Raw genomic sequence first — 24,252 nt, 5'->3', positions numbered from 1 at the left:
GTGTGTAGTTGTGGTTGTGTGTGTGGCTGTGTATGGGGTTGTGTGTGGGGTTGTGTGGGGTTGTGTGTGTGTGCTTGTTTGTGTGGTTGTGTGATTGTTGTGGGGGTGTGGTTGTGGGTGTGGTTGTGTGTGTGTGTGGGTGTGGTTGTGTGTATGTGTGTGGTTGTGTGTGTGTGTGGTTGTGTGTGTGTGTGGTTGTGTGTGTGTGTGTGGGTGGTGTGTGTGTGTGTGTGGTTGTGCGTGTGGTTGTGGTTGTGTATGTGGTTGTGTGTGTGGTTGTGGTTGTGTGTGTAACAGTAATACTAAAAGCATATCAAAATAAAGGAACACAAACATCGAGTTTGTGGAAAGAGAAAGCACAATGTAAGTCAAACGGGCGCAGCAAAGCATTAACACAACAACATGTTCTTTGATGTTTGATCTTCTTTGAACGAGAACATCAAAGGGGCGCCGCGAAAGTGATCGTGGCCGCTTAATGAGCATGATGAGGTTTGCCATATGGTGCCTCTGCTCCTAAGTGCGCGCTCGCGCACATGCACTGTAGCTCTAGGCTGGCCATGGTAGCATTTTTGGAGCCCTCACTAAAAGTCTCGCAACCAGCGCATGCGCTGGGTCAGGCGAGACCTAAAAAGGGGACAGAGCTATGCCGGGGAGTTATAGGCTGATTAGCGTTATTGATTCTCTCCAGAAAATCTTCTGTAAGCAGATATTAGGAAGGATTCAGGACTAGTTGTCTGAGTCCAAAATCTTGAGTGATTTTCAAGCAGGCTTCCGCATAAACGTTAGTACCCTGGACCAGGCCTTCCGTCTTTTGTGTATCTACTGGAAGGAAGTAGTTGTTAAGGGGGGAAATTATATGTGGCCTTGATCGATCTGCACACAGCGTTTGACCTTGTCCCCTGGGCTAGACTCTGGAGATTATTGAAAGGTATTGAAAGGCATGGGTTTGCCGGGCAACCTTTTAGATATATTAATTAGACTTCACTCATCAAATGCAGCAAAGGTCTGGTGGGGGAAAACAACCAAGTAACAGGAAGCATTAACTAATCCATCCAGTGTGCCCACATTAGTAAAACCCACAGAAAAACGGTCTCTTGTCAAATTGCTCCAGCACTTGAAATTTACAACATCAAGGTTCTTGGTGGGGCACTTTACGGTGCAGAACTGTAGGGTATGGGCAATACAGCCTGCCTTTCTGTCATCGAAAATCGTTTTCTAAGATCATTGGTAGATCTCCCATCTAGCTCCCACTTGATACCTCTGTACATTGACCGTGCCCATAAACAGTTGGCACACAAGCTGAATTACAAACTCTTGATGTTCTGGCATAGGCTATGGACAGTGGATGAACTAGAAACCTATCGAGAGGCCTTGTCTGACCTTTAAAAATGTCCTAGGTTGGTTGTTGAGGGCCCTTGTTGTTGACCCGCTCCTCACATCTTACTTAGTAATGCTACTATAACCGACACTAACTGTCTGCATTGCGCCGTCTTTCTGGAGCATGAGGTCCTGTTGCTTGTTCTTTGTCTCTTTCAAAAATCAATAAAACAGATTTAAACCATAAAAATTTTCTAGGGCCATGTCCATTAGGTGGTTTACGTCTTTAAAGGAACTGTTAGGGAGGTTGGGAAGATAGACATTCTTGTCCGACCCGGAAAGTATGACCCAAGTACCAAGGGCAAAGCTTAAAGAACTGTATTGGGAAATAATACTTGTAAAGGATTTGGCAAAACCAGTGACCAGTTTGTCTAATGTTTTTTTTAAATTTTAAATGTGTTCCCTGTTTCGAGACCAGTATTCATGAAATTGTTCCAACCCCGGCACATAAATTGTTCTTACGGTTCTGCTATAAGACTTTACCCACCAAACTGTTTTGCTCTAAATGGTCCCAAAATATTTTTGTCGATGATCTGTGCCCTATGTACAAAACCTGCTCGGAATCTATTGTCCACCTTCTTTTCTTTTGTCCTCATTATTTATCCCTGAGGAAAAAATGGATACTTCCTTTGTGTAGATTGGCAGGCCCGGGTCATTATCGTGAGGTGCTAAGAATTTTGTGTACTGATACATGAAGAGTAATGGTTTATGGCCTCGAGAGATTTTGGTATGCACTGTGGATCAGGCGTGGGAAATCATTTGTATGAAACACTTTATTTCCTTCTAAACTTGTTGTACCCTGCATTTGTAAAAATATTTTATGGCAATGTCCTTTTTACATATTTATCTAATAATGTTTTATTTATTTCTCTGTGCTGCGTGCTTTTACATCTTCGTGATTGAAATAAAGTTGTTGATGATGATGATATATATGCAAATGGAGCATTTTTGAAAGATTTGGGAGCGAGATCGGCTAAATAGGAATTAGCTTTGCCAGAGATGTTTTAGAACTGGTCCTAAGTTGCAGTAGATCCTTGCAAAGCAGCAGTGCTTAATTTTGGTTGCAGTGGCTCTCGCTCTCTCTTTTCTACTAGTAATAGAGGCATACATTGTGGCGGCACAGGACCTGCAGCGCAGAAGTGCAAGAGCTGAAGAACAAACACAGGCCTAAAGAAGTCACTAGAGTTAAAGTTTGTGAAAACTTCAATATACCCATGACCTACTTTTTCACACCACCCAAAATATTACATTTCCTCTTTGCACTTGCAATTCAATATTAGTATTGCTCAAATATGCACAGTTCAAACAGTTTCCACCTTGTATTTTTGTCCCTGCAGACCAAGCTACACAATGACCCTGAGAGCCAAGAGTGCAGAGGACCATTCAAGAGAACATAAAGATTGGATCAGGGTGATGGCCTCATTGGGGATCTGCTTCTCATCATGCTCCAGCTTATGTGGAACACCTACCTGATGTATTTCAGACTGACATGGAACATATTACAGCATTACTCCATGGTGATGTAAAGATTTCAATAACCGTGGATTAAACCCCAGGGATCCCCTGAGATCAAGCAGCTGTAGTGGGGCGGCCGAACTACAATGGCCGATCTGAAACATAGATCCCGCAATGCAATGCCAGTTACAGCATCACTCCACCACGCTCTCAACGGGTTTGGTAAACAGTGGAATATTATTGTGTGCATTTGCAGTCATTCTGCTAGTTTCATGAGAAGATTGTGGGATGATCTGTCACAGGGTAGGGCTGATCATGGCCTTTTTAAGTAGTGATCCGTGCTATTTTCTAGACAATGTTTTAAAAGCTGTTCTAAAATCTTCAGAACTCATGGAGGAGGCTCAGCATGCTGCTCTAAACTGTGGCACACTCTTTGGGAGTGCAGGGAGCTCACAGGGAAATATTTCTCCTTTTGCATGAGAGAGCAAGTCATCCCCAAAGTGTCCTTCAGCAGGTGTTTTTCTGTTGAGGCAGTGAGCTTGGTTCTCTCCCTGCACTGATCCTCACAGATGATCCCCTGTGTGTGGGGGAGACACGCAAGAAGTGTGTGGACCTTACAATACACATTGATAGTGAAGTTAAAAAGTGCAATCTACTGCATGCATTTTGTATACAAGAGAACATGACTGCAGTAGTTGACATCATAAAAAATTTAGAATCAGAAAACAAACCTTCCAAGTGTCCAATATAGTTGGTGTGGAAGTAAAACTTTTGCTTGATTAAACACTGGGGATGTTTTCAACGACTTTGGTATTGCAACATGCTCACTGCTATAGTCTTTGCCACTTGGGAGTCAAAGACGTTTAGTAGATAGTTTGCATGCATTTTACACAGCAGTGTATGATTCATGGCAAGCTATGATGGTTTGCAATATCCCCGAGACTGTTCTTGAACCCTTTCGCAAAGGGGTAGTTGCCTTGTAATTTGAAATGTGTCAGTTAATTCTATATAGTTTTGATGACCATGCTTGCATACATAGCTAGATCTGTGCATATGTTGGGGAGTCTGTACTTGAAAATGCCCAGCTCCGGACATGATTTTTGGCTTAGAATGCGACAATGGTGGCATGATCTGACAGCTTGTGCTTTGAGTATCCTGGCACTGCCAGTCTGCAGCGCCAATGTTTAGCGGTCTTTCTCACAGATTGAAGTGTTCATGGGGAGGAAAGAACTGGCAATGGTGAGTCACGATTCTTGTAGTATTGCATGGTGTACTACAACATATTTGACTTGTATGTGTGTAGTATATGTCCAAGTACATTTGTGTAGACTAAATCAATGACTAAAAAAACCATCACTAAAATCCTTCTCAATGTGTATTTAGCCAGAGGTGACTAATATGACACTGTATATATCCTGCAGTGTTGGTGTGACAAGCATCCAGCGGAAGGAAAGTGCCACTTACCCTGTATACTCCTGTCATCTAGTGTTGGGCTTGGAGGTTTGAATCTTGTTTTTCTTTGAAGAAGTCTTTTCAGTCATAAGGTATAGTGACTCCTCTCTTAGTTGGCAATGTGCATGGGCATCAACTCCATGTTAGATTGTTTTCCCCACAACGGGTGAGATGGCTAGAATCCTTCATCTCTTTTAGGACACTCCAAGCCCAATGGGCCACTTCTCATCTTCCTCTAACATTCTACATTGGGAAGTTCCTTAGGAATCACTTTATCCTCCCTTCCATTCATTTTCTCTATGTCCTACCCCTGTCCATTTTGTTAGGTAAAATCAAGATGACTAAGCATTTCCTCACTAATTGCAACAACTCATCATCAGCTTTAATGATTATCCCACAAATCTCTGGTCATGTTTACTATATTCATCTGGATTGGACACAGCTTCCTTAAAACTGAACTAAACAAAATCGGAAAAGCTTCACTTCTTTAATAGGATGCTTCTTCATGCCTCTACAGCTAAGAGAATGCCCTAAGTCTGTAATATCAGTGCAATATCTAGGACTGATCCTCTCTCAGCCCCACCCTCTTCAACATCTACATGAGCCCCCTCATGGCCATCACACGCCAGCACAACCTCAACATTGTCTCTTACGCCGATAACACCCAGCTGATCCTCTCCCTCACTAACGACCCCGCCACCGCCAGAACCAACCTACACGAAGGGATGAAAGACGTAGCCGAGTGGATGAAGAACAGCCGCCTGAAACTGAATTCAGACAAGACGGAAGTCTTCATCCTGGGATCATCACCCTCCGCCTGGGACGACTCCTGGTGGCCCCCGGCCCTGGGCAGCGCACCCAAACCAAAGGACCACGCGCGCAACCTGGGCTTCATCCTGGACTCCTCCCTCTCGATGACCAGAAAAGTCAACGCCGTCTCTTCGTCATGCTTCAACATCCTACGCATGCTCCGAAAGATCTTCCGATGGATCCCCACCGACACCGGGAAGACGGTCACCCAGGCACTCGTCACCAGCCGACTGGACTACGGAAACACCCTCTACGCCGGAACCACAGCCAACCTGCAGAAAAGACTCCAACGCATCCAGAACGCCTCAGCACGACTTATCCTGGACATCCCCCGACACAGCCACATCTCTGGACACCTGAGAGACCTGTACTGGCTCCCCGTCAGCAAAAGAATCACGTTCCGACTCCTCACCCACGCACACAAAGCCCTCCACAACCTGGGACCCAGGTACCTCAACAACCGCCTGACCTTCTACACTCCCAATCGCCAGCTACGATCGACCAGCCTCGCCCTCGCCTCCGTCCCACGCATCCGAAGAGCCACCACGGGAGGAAGATCCTTCTCCTACCTGGCAGCCAAGACTTGGAACTCCCTCCCCATCCACCTCCGCCTGACCTCAGACCACCTCTCCTTCAGGAAGCAACTCAAGACCTGGCTGTTCGAGCAGTAGCGGACCCCCCCTACCCCAAGCGCCTTGAGACCCTCCGGGTGAGTAGCGCGCTATACAAATGTTATGATTGATTGATTGATTGATTGATTGATTGATTGATTGATTGATTGATTGATCCTTGGCTCTGATTTGAACCTCGAAAAACAGATTGCCAATATCACACAAACTTGTTTTCACCAGATCACCACTTTGAGATACATTATGCCATTCTTCTCCTTCACTGATACAATTCTTTCTAGGCTAGACTAAGGCAACTCAGCATAACTGGGACTCCCCAAAACATCCATGCATCAACTTCAGAAACATCAAAATACTCTAGTCTGAACCATTTTCAACAGTGACAGAAAGGTAAACAATTTACCCTGGATAGCCATAAATAGTGGGGGTCATGGTGTGGCAGCAGAAAGATGTTGGTGTGACGAGGGGCAAAGTTATAAAAGCAGAGTAATACGGTCAACTTATACATTTACTTTTTTGAAAAGCTACCACATAGAAATTGGCAACAAGGACAGATATGACAGTATATCTGTTATGGCTTACGAAATTGTTCACAGAGAGAGTGCATTTTAAAATATCTTATGTGGCTAAGGCACCTGCTGCAGTCATCTTTGTGTGCCTAGTAACTTTCAGGGGATAATAATAATGGTAAGATATCTCTGGTGATAAATGCACTTTGAGAGATCTGTGTTTTGTCTAGTCACAGTTTTGACTTCTGGAGTAGCATTGGGGGGTATTGCGCCTGCTGCAAAGCAAATCATATAACATGCACATCACAGATTATTATTATATGTATTTAGGTAAGCGAACTACTACTTTTGACACAGAGATCCTTTAGTTACTTGCAGTTCATAGGTTGCAATCCTTCTTATATACACAGTGAGACATCAAGGAGCAACATTCAAACTGCAAGGCATGGTGTCAAAACACTATTCTTTATTTTGATCAATCTGCTGTTATTCTAAGGTTGCCAAAAAGACTTATTAGTACATAGAGCCACAAACATTGCATTACGTTTTAGATCTTGACTTTGTGTTTCTCCCAACCATGCACTCTTGACTGTGATGCACGGTCTCCACTTTTCCTAAGTGCCTTTATCTCCGTCCATTGCATTGGCCTTTAGTAAATTGGCTTCAGATAGTTTCCAGCCAGGATCATACACAAACAAAAGAAGAGCTTTTGGCCCTTTAATTCAGCTCTTTGGTTTGGGCCCAGCTGTAAGTGAAAATAAGGACACCCCATCACTGCCTGCAGGTTGCTGTCCCGAACAGAAAGCAGAAAATGTGTGGGTTCTGCTGAATTTGTCCAAGTGTTGGTCAATTACTCTGGAACAAATTCAGCATATTTCATTGGGTCTAGCCCAGATCCTGGTTTGGCCCAGCGGATCCCCTTCGTTTCCTGCACTGGTTTTCAATCTTAAAATATTTAATTCCATCTCTAATCACCTCCTCCAAATACACTGAATACTGGTAGAGGAACGTAATCTCTTCAAAGCGTCTTGCATGATGTTCAAACTTTCAGCACCAAGATTCCTAGTAAAACAATTTCGAGAAATGCGTTCTACTAGGAACCTTAAATCAAGCAACAAAGCTAACTTTGTGTCTCCTTCCACCAAACACACCAGATGGAGAGTCTCAGGGTTCAGGGTACAGCTCAGAAACTATATCCCTCTTGATATCTGCACCCTTACCCAGTTACTAAAGTTCAGGAAAGCTTTAGGAATCAGGCTCTTCTCTGAATAACTACCTTAGTCCCTCCTTCCTGTTGGATTCATGCAGTGCCTAATTTGTAAAATATTAAGTGCCAGGGCTCTGACCAGGAGGCCACTGAGGCTAACACCATACATCGCCCTTGTCATCGCTGCCAAAACAAGTACTGACCATCTCTCTAGCATGTAAATGCGGCTGTTCAGATCTTTCCAGGTCCCCAAAACTAAAGGAATGGCCGGGGAGGCAGGTATTATCACTATTTTAATGTATATTGTATTCCTAAACAACCATTGTTCTGCTCATCTCTAAATTAGATGAGCAGTGCCACCATGTGGTAGACTGTCGATACCATACATAGAACAGTTAGGTGCTGGTGCCGAGCACCGGAAACCATTTAAGTGCCGGTGCTGAGCACCTGAAAGCACCGGCTCAAATTAAGCACTGGTTCATGTGCTGCTTAGTGTCAAGAGACTCCTCTGGAGGGAGAGTTGCGCATTACAAAACCCCATAACTAAAAGTATAAATAACTTAAAAAACATTCTGAATGATATGGTCAACCCTTGAGATTTCTGATGCAGACGTTGCACGCTTAGCTGGCATCCTGGTGGTCACCACAGAGTCCCAATGAAACTTTTGTATATTATCACAGTGACTGCAGAGGTTTTTCACAAAAGTTTGGCAAGAAACTGGATGCTCAGGAGGACACAGCATTGATGGTGGTATTGTGAACCCTTTGCAAGGGACCCTGCACCTTGTCCCGACACTCTGTGGTTGGCCTTTGGGAATTGAGGAGTTAACACACTGAAAACACCTTCTTCACATTATTCCTACAGTGAGTTTTTTTTTTTTTTTTTTTAAAGCATCTTCTAGAGTTAAGATGGCGAGCTTTGGAGCAACGTGAGCATGCCACTGTCATAGGTGGTTGCCTCAACTTCAAAAACACCACAGAGTAGCTCCTGTTTGTGGCTCCCTAGTGCAGTGGAGGATGGTACTTGCATCCACCATGGAGCAGCTCCTGTTTGTGGCTCCCTGGAGAAGAGGAGGATGGTGCTTGCGTCCACCATGGAGCAGCTCCTGTTTGTGGCTCCCCGGAGCAGTGGAGAATGGTGCTTGCGTCCACCATGGAGCAGCTCCTGTTTGTGGCTCCCCGGAGCAGTGGAGAATGGTGCTTGCGTCCACCATGGAGCAGCTCCTGTTTGTGGCTCCCTGGAGAAGAGGAGGATGGTGCTTGCGTCCACCACAGAGCAGCTCCTGTGTGTGGCTCCCTGGAGCAGTGGAGGATGGTTCTTGAGTCCACCACAGAGCAGCTCCTGTTTGTGGCTCCCTGGAGCAGTAGAGGTTGGTTCTTGAGTCCACCATGGAGCAGCTCCTGTTTGTGGCTCCCTAGTGCAGTGGAGGATGGTGCTTGTGTCCACCATGGAGGAGCTCCAATATATGGCTCCCTGGAGCAGTGGAGAATGGTGCTTGCGTCCACCACGGAGCAGCTCCTGTTTGTGCCTCCCTGGAGCAGTGGAGGATGGTTCTTGAGTCCACCACGGAGCAGCTCCTGTTTGTGGCTCCCTGGAGCAGTGGAGGATGGTTCTTGAGTCCACCATGGAACAGCACCTGTTTGTGGCTCCCTGGAGCAGAGGAGGATGATTCTTGAGTCCACCATGGAGCAGCTCCTGTTTGTGGCTCCCCGGAGCAGTGGATAATGGTGTGTGTGTCCACCATGGAGCAGCTCCTGTTTGTGGCTCCCTAGTGCAGTGGAGGATAGTGCTTGTGTCCACTATGGAGGAGCTCCAATATATGGCTCCCTGGAGCAGTGGAGAATGGTGCTTGTGTCCACCATGGAGCAGCTCCTGTTTGTGGCTCCCCGGAGCAGTGGAGGATGGTGCTTGTGTCCACCATGGAGCAGCTCCTGTTTGTGGCTCCCTGGAGCAGTAGAGAATGGTGCTTGTGTCCACCATGGAGCAGCTCCTGTTTGTGGCTCCCCGGAGCAGTGGAGGATGGTGCTTGTGTCCACCATGGAGCAGCTCCTGTTTGTGGCTCCCCGGAGCAGTGGAGGATGGTGCTTGTGTCCACCATGGAGCCGCTCCTGTTTGTGGCTCCCCAGAGCAGTGGAGGATGGTGCTTGTGTCCACCATGGAGCAGCTCCTGTTTGTGGCTCCCTAGTGCAGTGGAGGATGGTGCATGTGTCCACCATGGAGGAGCTCCAATATATGGCTCCCTGGAGCAGTGGAGAATGGTGCTTGTGTCCACCATGGAGCAGCTCCTGTTTGTGGCTCCCTGGAGCAGTGGAGGATGGTTCTTGAGTCCACCATGGAGCAGATCCTGTTTGTGGCTCCCTAGTGCAGTGGAGGATGGTTCTTGAGTCCACCATGGAGCAGATCCTGTTTGTGGCTCCCTAGTGCAGTGGAGGATGGTTCTTGAGTCCACCATGGAGCAGCTCCTGTTTGTGGCTCCCTTGAGCAGTGGAGGATGGTTCTTGAGTCCACCATGGAGCAGATCCTGTTTGTGGCTCCCTAGTGCAGTGGAGGATGGTTCTTGAGTCCACCATGGAGCAGCTCCTGTTTGTGGCTCCCTAGTGCAGTGGAGGATGGTGCTGGTGTCCACCATGGAGGAGCTCCAATACATGGCTCCCTGGAGCAGTGGAGAATGGTGCTTGCATCCATCTTGCTAATAAGAGGTTTATCAGAGAGCGCGCGCCCATAAGTAAAAACTCACTGTATGCGATCTTGGTGGTGCAGCAAACCAATCCAACCGTCCAACCGGCGGCTCCAGGAAATCGTTGTAGTTTCAGGATCTGAAATTGTCTGGAGATCAGCTCCATACTCACACATTGGGGGGGGGGGGGGGGGGTCAGCCAATCCCTTGGCTTGAATGATTGAAGCTGCACTTTAATGCCCCCTAGCAGGTCCAGTGGGAAGTTGATGTTATTCAGTTATCAATACATTTGTACACACCCAATGTCTGGACTTCTTTATGAGGTGCTCGGAGGAAATCTTCATTTGCGACCACATCATACTTTACTGCACAATGTATTCCAGCTGCGTTATGTCTGTTGGCAATCTTGTAGGTTCAGTGCCCATTAACCTCTTTAACCCATTAACTCTTGTCTGACATTCTATCATGGCTCAAATTTAGCAATATGGTAACAAAATGGATGGTGCTCAACCAGTGATCTTACCTCCCAGTTTCCTACCACTGGCCGGTCCACCGCCCAATGAGTGGGATGGACATTTTTGAGAACTATTTTAAAAGTCTCGACAGCTTGAACTTTTTCTCTGGTTGGGAAAAAAGGCACTGCTATTCAGTGCACAGGGGAAAGAAGGAGAGCCAGCACACAATTAAATATCTACCTGTCTTGGTAGATTCAGTTGCGTAATTAAACTTGAGGGGGCCCCCTTGAAAGGTATGTGGAGGGGGCCCCTGCTCTGGATTTAATGAGGAGCTCTCGGGCCAGAGTACTGTGCTGAGGGGGGCTCCTGCAGCTCGGGCCCCCACCCCCCCCCCTCTGCACTGCGGGGGCCTGTGTTACACCACCGGGTAGATTCCCAGGGAGTTGTGATCCCTAATGTATACAAAGAGGCCAAAATGAGGCTGGGGGTGAGATGTGCCAAATCTGTAATATGTTGCCAGGGCCAAATACAAATGATGCACCCAGGCAGAGAGACCTGGAGAAACGGTTGATGCCTTTGCGCCATACAGAGAACTTGCAATAAAATGCCAGTTCGGATGAATGAGCTAACTAAGGATCAGCTTACAGTACAGTGCAGTCGCGGCTTGCCCAGATTAGAGCAGTGGGTGGGCGGGGAGGGGGTGATCTACGTCGACAGATGATGGGCTAAGTAATATTAAATAAATAAATAAATAAAACCACTTACCTTGCGCTTGCCCGTAAGTGGTTTTATTCATTTAATATTGCTTCTCCTGTCATCTGTTGACTTACGCCACACCCCGCCCGCTCCGCCACACCACCCTTGCCTGTGCGAGCCGCTACTGGTACAGTGTACAAGCAAAAAAATGCGAGAACATTTTTAGGCAGGCAGCAATCCTCGCTAAAGGAAGCCATCACCAGAGGAAAGGTGCATGAGGAATTAGAAATTTCTATGAAGGAAATGCAGAAGGCAGAGCAGGGCAGTGTTTGGAAGTAGCAATAACCCAGGATGGACCAAGTGATTGGAATCCCAGATGCACAACAAATGACAACGTATTGCAGGGGTGTATCAATTGACAGCAAAGACAACAAAACCAGCAGCCTATCATCATGGTCTGGAGTCACAAATGTGTTCTGCAATAGATATTTGTTTAGCTAGTGTACATAAAAGTTCTGATGTAGGGGAGATGCGAGGCTGAGGAGAGTAGATGCACAGTTTCCCTCAAGGTACTGATGCATAGATTAACTTGGGGGGTGAAGTGTAAATTAGACTCCGGCCTGTTACAGAGAGACAGGAGGCAACAGACAAAGGAAGGGTGGGGTCAGACAGGAAACAGGGGCGTAGCCAGGTACTCAGTGAGAGAGGAATTTGTTTGATAGAATTTTTTTTACTTTTTTCCCGAAGAAGGATGTGGCTGGGTTGACCTGATCTGAGTGTGGAGAGAGTTCCAGATATTTGGGGCGATGGAACAGTAGTAGGTTTTCTTTCTCTTGAGTTTTTGGGGCTTGACCAGTAGGGCGCTTCTACGGCTGGATGATCTGTTTCCACCAGAGAGGGTCAGTTCCTGGGCCAGGTAGGGATGGGTGTTGAAGAGCAGCGCTTTATGAGACATGCCAGCAATTTTGAAATAGATCCTGGCCTGGAATGGTAGCCAATTCAGAGCGCGAAGGTCAGGGGTGATGTGATCGCTTTCTTTTTCAGATCCAGTGGTGACCATAGCTACTGCATTAAGAGTGGCCTTGAGGGAAGCAAGTGAGGTGTTTGGGAGGCTCACAAGGGTAGGGCTACCATAGTCGAGTTTAGGAAGAAGTGCAGGAGTTGCAGGTGTGTTAACTCATTTTATAGTGTTTAGTGTCTCTGCGCTATTATATTGTTTGGGGTCAGAACTCTTTTACCCAGAGAGATCTAGAGACTTCTGGTTTTCACTGAGTATCTTAGTTTTATGTATAGTGCTTTTGTCTGTGTTGATTATAGTGCTTTTCTTTCATAAAGTAAAGCACATGCAGGACATTGAAGTTATTAACTGGCATTACGGTGTAAACTCTATTCTGCATGTCTAACCCATATCTTAGCTCCTTGAGTAAGCCTTGGACAGCTCTGTCTCGCTACCTCGAGAGAGTCACGGGCTGGAGAAGAGTCCTTGGTGATCCAGTTTGGGCCCCAACTGGACACCAGTGGTAAATGACTTCAGTTGATGCAACTAGTATCCAGTAATCCAAGAGCACAAAAAGAGTTCAAGCAAAAAAAGGTGTTTAACTAGAAAGACTTTGCCATGTTTTCCTGTGTGCTGCATCACTCACAGGTAGAGGTGGACAAGCCAAAACATTACCAAGGAGTGCCGAGCCAGAGCCGAGCCAGGGGTGTGGCATGGCTCTAAGAGCCCGGCACGAGCCTGCCCTTGAAAATGTTCGGCATATAAATTATGCAACAATCATCATGTAAAAATATGATAAACAGTCTTCAGAATTCAAAAACGTGAATGTTGTCAACATGCAGAAGCAGTTCACATGAGTACTTCAGATTATCACACAGTTTAGAGGCACTTGTGGGAAGTGATCGTTTTTAAACATGGATTTGGAAGCATTCATGCCCCCGGCCTTGACACGATGCCATCAGTGAACCGAGAGGCCAGTCAGTTCTCGCGTGCGAGCCATATGTCCCAGCTTACTAGATACGGAATAATGTTATGCACTGTTAAACACAAGAAAGATGTTTGTACCGCACCTATCCAGAACTCATTCATTACAAGGTGCTTTCCTATGAGATTATCATGAAAGAAGGAGGCACGATGAAATAAAATAATTACCTAGAATCACACAATTTGGTCAAGCTGGGGAGCTGGGACTGATCACATTATGCAGTTCAGCGACAGATCGCTCTCTTTCTTTCTAGCATTTATATCAAATTTAATGTCCTGAGTTTAATTCCTGGCGCATGACGTTGGAGCACGGGTGCAGGCAGAAGCCTCTTGAGGGCTCGGCTCGTTCTGGGCTCGAGGGTCCAAGGAGACCTCGAGTTGAGCCAGACCCTGACATCTCTCCCTTTAAAGTTGCTGCCTTGCCCAACTCTAGTGTTGGCAGCGCCACGAGGGGCGCCAGTCTATGACCCTTCTTTAGGCATTCTTGGCTTTTTACCTAACACCCTGGCATTCTGGGACTTGTAGTTTTCTTTTCCTCTTCACAAGTCCCAGCATGCCGTTAGCTATAAGTGCAGGCTGAAGTAGAAAAACGAGTCTTTTTGATGTGCATTTTCTATTCCACCCTCTCGTCGATGCACACCCGCTCTTCAAGACGCCCCGGTTCCTTCCCAGACTCCTCCTCCTTGTAGTTAATCTGCCCTCCGAGGAGCGCTCCACCACACTCCTCACGATGGCGACGTACAAGGTAACGGTGACCACCGGCTCCTTCTTGCAGGCCGGGACCGTGGACGGCATCTCTGTCACCCTGGTGGGAGAGCGGGGGCAGAGCCCCAAGCAGCCCCTCAACAACTACGGACGGGACTTCACCTCCGGCTCCGTAAGTAATGGGTAAGGGGGTGCGGCAACTGGTAAAGTGCACGGGGGGGGGGGGGGGGGCAGGTGGTAAAGTGCTCCCCGACTTCCTATCCGACCGACCGCGTAACCCCAGCCGAGCATGAAACCCGCGCGCTCTAAGGGCACGTGTGTATTCTCTGCTGCCCCTGCCCCACCCAGACTCTGTCCTAATTGTGAAAACAAATTGTACAAACGAAGCTGCGAGCACCCCCTGCGGGTTCACGCCGCTCTGCTGTGGCAGCCCGCGGGTCTCATTCAAAAAATCACACTGTGCGAAGTGCACCGGCCGAAGCTCCTGCGCCGAGATCTGTGTAATTTTTGGATCATGGGTTCAAACCTGGCAAGCTAGCTCAGTCGATTAGTGCTGCGTCATTCTTCAGTGCTTAATTTGTAAAATAGTTAGTTCCGGTGCCCAACCTGCTGCTCAAAATCCCCCTGACGGCGCTATTAAATCTCAGCACCCCTAATTTCAAGGCTGCTAGTCTTTAATCCACTTCTTCAGGCTTCTTGAATCCACTGCCAGACTCTCCTTGCCTCTTTAGCTCACTCTTGCAGGTACTTACTCTAGTCCCTGGTGACGGTTGTTACCGCTTTCTCTTCCTCCTTCTTTCCTGTTTGTGTATTTTTCCTTCTTTCCGTTTTGTGTGTTTTTCCTTCTTTGCTTTCGAGAAGTCTGATTGTAAAAACTAAGTGCCGGTCCCCAAAAAAAGAGTGGTAGTGGCCCCCACCGGCTCAAATTAAGCACTGATTGTATTACCCCATTTATACAACTCTTATTCAATATATATATAGTGCTTACTACCATTATGTGGGGCTTTGAAGTGCGCGTGGACATGGGTGTTATGTTACACCCTGTAGGGTCGTGGTTGCAAGCCTGTTACTTTGTTTTGCTCCTGTGTGTGACGTGTTTCCGTGTTGTGCGTGATGACCACTGGGGTGTGGTTATTGTGTTATGGGAGGAGGCAGGTAGCAGTGTGGTGAATGAAGTGAGGCCCAGCTGCACAGTTTGTTTTCAGTAAGCTGGCAGCTTGGAGCACCCGTGCTGGTCGCTATGGTATTTCATATGATCACTGTCCACTTGGGAGGTGACTGCACTGGGATGTCCATTCTGAGATATTTTGTTTGAAGTTCATGGTCCTGGACAGGCCTAGGTTAGAGGGAGAAGTGAGGGGGGGGGGGAATCTGCTGGGGCGGAGTGTGGTAATATCATCCCATATCGGATTGTCCTTGTGAGAGGTCAGCAAGTGGTCATCGTGTGTAGCTTTTTGGGACAGGCAGCGATGGACTAAATTAAAGTCCTCCATTGGCCAGCATCATGTCGCCGGTCTCTTAAGTTGCTCCATGTCTGTTTAGCTGGTCATAGCTGGTTTAATGCTGTGGACTGCTACAGTACTGGGTGACGGCCATGACCAGTTTCATCGTATGTGAATGTAAGAGTGTCCAGCAGTATAACAGCTTTATTCAAGTCTGTATGTACAATTGACAACCCGCTCTGAGTGTTATGGTATTAATGTGACCAGGAGGGTTCTATATCTTATTGCATTGTTATTTGCATTTATATAGCGCTTACTGTCCTTGATGGAACCTGAAGCGCTTTCTCTGGGCAGCACGCTGCTCCGGAACACACGATTAGTGTATTTTTTACAGAGGTTTTATTATTGGTTACTGGCAGAATTATTAATGCGCTCTTGACAAACTCGTTCCATACATTTACTCCAGTTTCTATGTGGTAGATGACATGACTATAGGTGAGGTGTGGGGTATGTGAATTCCTGCACATAGTCGGCTTTATTAGTAGATGAGCTCGAGTAAATAAGGGATTAGATTGCAAGGGTATGACTCTAAGAGGAGAGGCGGTGATCTTTAAAATGAAGTGTGGGCTATGATCAGAAATGCAATAGAGATTAAGGCGAACATGCAAATGACTTCGAAAAGGCTGTGATCAGAGAGGCGGCGTGCGAATGATGGAAAGGAAGGAGGTTCATTTGGAAGACAAAAGAAAGGAGAGATAATAATCAGAAGTTTTAAGTCGAGGTCAATTTTCCACGGCACAGAAAGGCAGCTTTTCAAGACTGCAAGCAATCTTAGGAGATGGAACTCTAGAAGGAAACCTTTGCATGTAAGATAGTGCTATGTTCGATTGTTTTCGATGAGCACTAGAATCAGGCGAACAGTCTATCCCTCAAAAGCTTGCACTAAACCAATGCTTTAGCAACAGCAGCTTGTCAGGTCGAGGGCTAGAAGCACAGATAGGGAAATTTACTGAGAGGTTCAGGCTGCGCTCTACAGCAGCAGTGACCTCGTAATTGTACCAACGCAAGAGTGTATGGCGTAAATAACACAAACATCGAAAAGGAGATTCTGTAAATGCTGGAGCGGACGTCTTCTGATGTTCACTTACAGTTTTGCTCACAGTAATAATCTTGTAAGTGGGATGCATTTTGGATAGCCCTGGTTATAGCATGGCACAAGATGGAGGAGAGGACCTCTTCTACAGCCAGTGGACGTGTATTGCCTGCATTCCTGATTGTAGAGACAGACCATGAAGTGAGGAGACCTTAGACAGGGCTACAACTAGCAATTCCGTGAACCTCCTTAGCAAATGGTTGCTGAGTAGTTCTTCTCTAGTTTCTGTGGGTGAATGATGGAGCTTTAGTTCATGTACAAGGTGATGTCGTTTCCAGGCCAGGCTGGCCCTTTGCCTCTGATTGCTGCTTCAGAAAGGTTAATGCCCACATGCTGCAGAGACATCGCCCTTCAGTATGCTCTTGTTGTGGTTTCGCCTGCCTGAAGCCAGCCCACTGCTACCTGCTGCGAGAAGCATCACTCGGCAACAAGCCTGAGGAGGACACTTGAAAAGGACCGAGCGGGTCCAGGAGCAGAAGACGGTCGCAAACTGTTTGAAATATAACATCATTCCTAATGTTGGCAAGAAGACTAGGGGCCAGATGTATGTCGGTGGGGGTTTGCTTAACAAATAGTGATTTTTTGTGATTCACTACTTGGTAATTGTAAACACCGATATAAGAAAGTGTGGTTTACACTTTCTGCGATTCCCAGTGAGTTGAAAATAGACCTACCTCATTCATTTTCACAAGGTAGGTCTCGGTTTACGACCCATTCGGAATCTCAAAAATCATGGGGATGGTGGCCTGCTGGGGTCAGCAGACCAACATGTTTGTGATTGCTTTACAATAAAGCTTTTTAAAAAAAAAAAAAATGCGGTCCGTTTTCGTTAAAATAAAAAACTAGATGCATTTCAAAAACGAAAAATGTTGTTTTCGTTTTGTAAGAGTAGGCAGTGGCCCATGGTACCACTGCCTGCTATTAAAAAATGTTTTTACAACCTTTCACAAAGGGGAATGCTTCCCTGGGGGACCTCTTCCCATTTGTGAATGGGTTACCACCAACTTGAAGCTGCTGGTAAAATGCTAATTGTTTGCGACCCCATTTCGGTTGCAAAACCTTTATACATGCCGCTGGGATTGGTTATTAGGCAGGGATGCCCTAAACACACCCCTTCCTAAAACCCAATCGCAAAGCCAAACTGCGATTCAGTAACAGGTTACCGAATCACAATTTGGCCATGGTACATCCCAAAATGCTTTTTTTGCAGCTGCAAATCGGACCGTTTGCGACCTCAAGAAAGCTTGGTACATCTGACCCTAAAATTGTAAACCCAACACTCCTTTCCTCCAGTTTGCTAAATGAAACATCAGTGAACATGTAAAGTGGGGCGGTCATGTCAAGATCCCATGTACAATTGTCTCAACGTATGATAAAACATGAAAACGAGAAGACCACCTAAAAGCCAAGCTGAGGACAAGCTCTGCATGCGCTCCACAGAGTAAAGTCTTCATCGTCATGCATGCAATGTTCGCTTCATGGACAATCCGGAGTTGAAGTTTGCAAGGGATTTTCTTGTTAATGAGGGATGCCACACCTACAGCGAAGTAGGTAGACCCCCTTTATTTCAGTACACGCAGGAAAGAGGCATGCACGTCCTTCCGCATACCAAGTCCTGCTGTAACTGCCCAACTCCGGCATCTCCCCAACAATCCCATATTCAAATTTTCTCAACAACCACGTGATGACACCAATATGAGTATGTGCAGCGCGTGGTAGTTTAAAGATGAGTACAACACATCTTCCCCTTTATACACAATACCAGATAAAATAAAACAATCCTTAATACCGCTAAATACACCAGGTGGCATGTTCTGGGGAAACTATAAACACACTAAGAACATAAGTTGTACAATCGTTATACTCTTTATTAGTCAACATAATCTTTCAAATATACTGGATGCTTAATTTCACTCTTGGAACCAACGGATCGTTGTTCCTCACTGGCATCCACCTGCACCGCTTCTCACTTACTCCAGTTGTTCTTTCAACATACTGCCTTCTCCTTCACTCTGCCCTCTACACTCATCCAGCCAGCTTTACCCACTCACCTTTTCCCTTCCTTCATCATTATTCTTCCTGCTTCGACTTTACCTTACAACTCTGCTAAAACACCACACACGTCCGTCACTCAGTTTTGAAGAATTTCTGTAAACCTCTGACACTTGAGAGTACTTGCACTCACCCTTCTTCACGCTGCATGACAATTTCACCCGTACCACATCTCCTTTTTGGTTTTCTTTTACCACCGCTACTTTATTGCCCCTCCTATCAGTATAGTCGTTATACTTTCCTTGTGGCTTCCCAATATTCTCTTACAACCTCATGAGACCACTGCTCTAAGTGATATTGAGCCATCCAACCTTGCTTGTCCTTCATAAAAGGAACTCTCCCTCATAATAGTGAAAGGGTTATACCCAATTACCAAGGGTGTGGTGTGACACACCCACACTGTCCTTTTAATACAAGCCATCCCGTTAACCCTTTGCTCTTAGCCAACTGCAAAATTCCTTTAATCACAGTTAAACCGCTCAACTTCACCATTGCCTCTGGGATGGTAGACCAAAGTGACTTTGTGTTCAACTCTATTGCGACACAAGAACACCTCCATCAGCTCACTCCGAAACTGAATCCCATTGTCTGTAATGATCTTATTGCATAGCCCTTCTCTCTGAAAAATGTCATCAAGGGACATAACCACATTCTCTGCATTAGCGTTAATAAATGCCACTTTGTAAAATAATCAATAGCTGCTAAGGCATACCAAGGTCCTTGGCCTTTGCCCTTACTAGGCTCCATAATGTCCACACCTTACACCTCCCAAGCTATTTCTGGACAAGGTGCATGACACAATTGGGGTTGTAACTGCACCTGTGACTTATTTGTATCCACGTATAAATAACAATCCCTAAAAATCCTCTTGATTTACGCATCAATGCCAGGCCACTTATAATTGTTTTTAACCCTCCTTTAACTTTTTACAAAACCCAAATGTTAACATCACAACTTTGACAGACTCCCTCATTTCTTTAGGGGGAACACCGTTTACCCCTCTCATAACATTATCTTGCATGACTGTGAGTTCACTCCACACCTCCCCAAAAGCCCTCCCACCATCATCCAACCCTTTCTTTTCTGGCCAGCCTTCAATGAAAAATCTCTTCACCTTCTCCAATGTGACATCCTGTTCCCTTGCACCATTCTTGTTCAGAAATGTCCATCATCCTTTCATCACCCATCCAAGCTGCGCATGTTTAATTTTTAACATTTGTGAGCCTCTTGTAATGGTAACCTACTAAGACAGTCGGCTACTTTTTTTTTTTTTTAAACACCTGGGAGATACACTTTGAGGTATCTGTAATATAACAAGTGTACAGACAACCTCGCAGTTCTCGGTGTAGCACTAAACAGACCTTCTGAGGACAACACCTAAAGTAAAGGTTTATGGTCACACCTTACCTTCACTTCTTACCCCCACACTTAGGGGACGGTTACGATGCGGTCGGCCATTCCAATGGCATCGTAATCAGCCTGTCTGATTCCTTTCTGACTGACCCAGTATGATGGTGTCCGTCAGAAAGGAACTCAACCAGTCATTCCGACTGGCTTAAGATGTGCTCGGAGAGCCCGTCCATGAGTCGGAATGCTTTATTAATCCCCAGGGCGGCTCTTTACGCCTGAGTGATTATGATGTCAGGTGGAGACAGCCTTTGTGCTGGCCTTCACAACACAAAGACTGTTGGAACTCGACTCTGGGGGCACCCAGCAGGGCCCCCTTTGTTGCACGGCCTCCGCTTGGAGGCCGAGGGGGCAGCTATGGGGCCCCCCTGTTGATCCTTGCACCTTGTGGCAAGCACCTTGAGGTGCCAGCCACGGGGTGCAGGGATGAACTGCACCTCACATTTTTACAATAGGAGCATGCATTCGAGTCTGAGTGCATGCTCCCATTGTAAGGTATAGGAGTGCGACCGAACATCGGGACTGCCGACTGGGTGTCGGTTGGTCCCTTGACCGACACGATGTTGGGCGTAGGAAACTTCGTCTAACATCATAATTAGGCCTAAAGTTCCTGAAATGCTCCAAACTCCAGACAATGGCCAGTGCCTCTTTTTCTGTAACTGAATAACTACTATCCCTTAGTTACTCACATCTGTAGTCTTGATGCAATCCTATTATGGATCAAAACCGTGCAGACTCCCAGCCATACATATGCTGTCTTAACTTTTGGGAATTCGCCCTATAAAGTGTCCGTCTAGGCAAATTTGACACTGTTTTTAGAAGCTGGTGTAACATGTAACATGCCTCTAGCCCAAGGAATGATCGTAGTTCATCCTTATAAGTTGGTGCTGGAGCCTCCTTAACTGCCTTAAGTGGACTTTGTTTTGGCTTAATTCCTTTTGCCCTGACCTTATGTCCAAGGTAGGCGAACGATTTCACTGCAAACTTACATTTATTAAGCTCAGCTGTAAACCCATTCTCCCTCAGAACTTCCAAAACTTCATGCAACTTGCAGTCATGCTGGTCCCGCTTTCTTTCCATGACTACAATGTCATCCTGGAAGAATAGTCCCCTTTTTCCCTTTGAACAATTTGTGCATTAACTTTTGGAAAACGGCAGCAGCGAGTCCAGATGGCATGCGTACAAACTCATAGTAACCTTTGTAGGGGGGAGGAGGGGCGGGGAGGAGAATCATAAATGTGCTTTACTTTCCTCATAAAGTTTTACCTGGTGGTAAGCGAAGGACAGATCAATTGAGGAACACCATTCCATGCCTTTATTTACTGTCAAGCCCATTAATTTTGGTCTTTTGGGTAACGACAATCCCTCAGTTACATTGTTAATGTTAAGGTATTTGCGGTCCACACACAAGCGGATCTTCCCATTGTCAAGTCTGGCGACCACCAATTGAGCAATCCACTCAAAAGCCTCCACCAGTTTGATGACCCTGCAAGGAGCAATTTTTTTTAACTAATTGTTCATTTCTTCCTTCAGAATCCATGGAATTTCCGTGAACTTTTATATATGGGGATTGCATTCTTCTTTAGCACAATTCTATGCAAAAATCCTTGTGGTGTGCCAATCTTACCTATAAACACATGTGGTACTTTTCTTTGTAAGCTAACCAGCCTTGCTTCTCACCCCAAAACACTAAAACTTGTTCATAACTGTTAGTGTCCAAGATAATGTTTAGGGACCTCTGATAAACCCATCCTAGAACAAAAGACCCCTCTTCCACTACAAAAAGTTTGCACAGTGCTTTTAATGCCTTGGAACTCGAATTACAATTTCCTAAACCCAATCATAGAAATGGGATCACCCATAAAGCTCTCAAGGGTTACAGCTGGTATGGATAGGGAGTTCCCCAAAACGTCTACAAATTTCTCCTTTCATTTTTGTCCATGATAGTGTAAGGAGAACCAGTCAGCCACAATCGAAATTTCAACCCCACCAATTTTCATGTCGCACACCACTTTTGATCTAGAGTGTTTACAAAGGATATTTACATCACTTCTATCAACATATTTGATACCCAGCACACAATCATTGTCCCTGTAGTTTAACTCTCATTACACTCTTTTTTTGCCGGGATCCGAGTCTGTCTCCTCCAGCACTCTAGCTACAGTTTTACCTGCTTTCCCCTTCCTGCACACCTTGGAGAAATGCCTTTTAATGCCACACTCCATACACATTTGGTCTCTTGTAGGACATTTTGTATTATTTGCTAAGTGATCTTTACTCCCACATCTATAGCATTGTCTCTCCTTACACTTGCCAACACTCTTCTTGATGTCCTCCTCTATTTTGGATTTGTTTCTTTTGACCTTCTGCTTAACTTTACACACTACATCCTTGGACTCTTCGTTTGAAGTTGTCCCAGTTGTCTCAGCCTTCTTAACCACTGCAATTTCCTCTGTTAAAGATGCCTCCCCAGATATCCACAACCTCTCTTGAATGTGCTTGTTGTTGACATGCATGATGATCTGGTCACGAATTAGCTCATCATGTAATGTCCAAATCCTCCACGTTGGGTATGGCCTTTTTAGGGCTGATACAGTATTCCACAGTCAACATTTGGTTTTCTCTTGATAATTTTTTTGTCAATTGCAGTACACTTGGAAGTAGAATAATATTTATCCATATCCTCTAGTACATGTTGGAAAACCTCAATCACCAGAAATGTGAGGTTTTTCTTCCATGGCATTGTACACTAGCCCTTGGGTACCTAACTAGTGTACGAGTATTTTTATTTGTTAAATTGAGACACCTCTTCATCCTCAATAGTGTCAATTTAATTCAGCAAATACTCTTTCCACTCATGCCGTTTAATGACTGGATCACCAGAGAAAATTAAAAATAGTTGTCGGTGTCAACGCAGAAGTTTGAGAAGCACACATGACTCTACAAGATACTTCCTTCTAGCACATCACCCGTCGCCAATAGTCTTGCACACAATTGAAAGGTACAATTGGTGAACACTAGCTGTGCACAACTTAGGGGAGAGTCACCGCAGAATGCTCCAAAAATTTAGATATGAAAATATTCCGCTTGTGCACTGCGAAAGACCTGCAACCATCATCTAAATATAATCCACCTTGCGCAGCAGTATTGGCATGAAATCCCAGTAGTGCTATCGACATGCACAAAAATGTGTCAATCATCCTGCCAAGGTCCAGCCCACAGATGTGCCAAACTTCATCGGTGCGTCAGTTTGCCAGAAATTGCAATACAGGCGCACACAGTTACAGGCTTCATGGCTAACAGTAGCATGGGCGGGCACCAACTCCATAAACAACAAGCATTTGCAATGCAATAGGTCTCGCAGTTACGCAAGTTTAAGCTATTGGCATTGTAAATGACCATGCCTTTTATTTATGTTTTTAAAACAAAAACAAATTGCAGGAAAATTGAGGCCAGCCATGGAAACTGCTTCAGAAAGAACTATCAAATGGAGATATTCAGTTAGAAGAAATGGAGCATAAACGAGCTTGCATCAACGGTGGGCATCCTATGAGTTTTAAACAGGTGAGATGTAGAAGATGTAAGTCATGCCCTCTCTGTGGTATGAGGCATTCAAATGGATATTGGAATTTGCAACATGCCAGATGAGGTTGCGGCCACAGAATAACACTTTTTCATTTCAACTCCAACAGTAGAGGCGCAAGCGTGTTCACAGCCTGTTCCATCCGCAGATGTAGGTGTGCGTTATATTAAATGTTTTCGCAGTTTGAAATACTATCAGTTACCGTGTTGTCGGGTTCAGAAATAAAAATGTGACGTCTGCTTATGTGGAAAATACACACATCAGACATGGAGTCAGCCTGAATGACAAGTGAAGTACCTTCCTCCTCCACACACCCCATAATGGGAAATAATAGAAGAACTAAATACCTCAACAAATAAACAACAAACTAACATACCAGGCAGCAATAACAGAGTTTTAAAAAATCCAACAGGCATCACCAAGTGAATCCTACATTTGCTCAATAAAGCATTATGGATGTTTGTAATCCGTGCCGGACACTTTGCCAAACAAACGCTTGAGGCATAGAACCTTTCGAAGCACAATCGCCTTTATGCACCAACAGCTAGAAGGCAGTTTTGCTGCAACTTATTCAGCATAAGTGGGGCGGTTCTGCGGAGAAACCATTGCCATCGAGCATAAAATTCCCAAAAAGTAAGGGAATTCCACTGTTACGTTTCGG

At 45.6% G+C, this 24,252-nt stretch overlaps 1 protein-coding gene across 2 annotated transcripts in view; it reads left to right on the top strand.

Moving 5' to 3' along the window:
* Positions 1-13,833: 13,833 nt before the first annotated feature.
* Positions 13,834-24,252, top strand: part of LOC146782646 (hydroperoxide isomerase ALOXE3-like) — a 170,889-nt gene continuing 160,470 nt past the window's right edge. The window contains exon 1 of one of the 2 annotated variants that reach the window (XM_085638392.1): positions 13,834-14,126. In XM_085638392.1, the coding sequence (XP_085494518.1) occupies positions 13,980-14,126 (147 nt within the window). In that variant the 5' untranslated portion in view covers positions 13,834-13,979. The remainder of the gene's footprint in view (positions 14,127-24,252) is intronic. The other variant, XM_085638394.1, reaches the window with a different exon arrangement.

Source organism: Triturus cristatus, chromosome 12, assembly GCF_964204655.1.
Source record: "Triturus cristatus chromosome 12, aTriCri1.1, whole genome shotgun sequence".
NCBI classification, from domain to species: Eukaryota; Metazoa; Chordata; class Amphibia; order Caudata; family Salamandridae; genus Triturus; species Triturus cristatus.
Note: the sequence above shows the minus strand (reverse complement) of the source record. Positions and strands in the feature narration are given on the sequence as shown.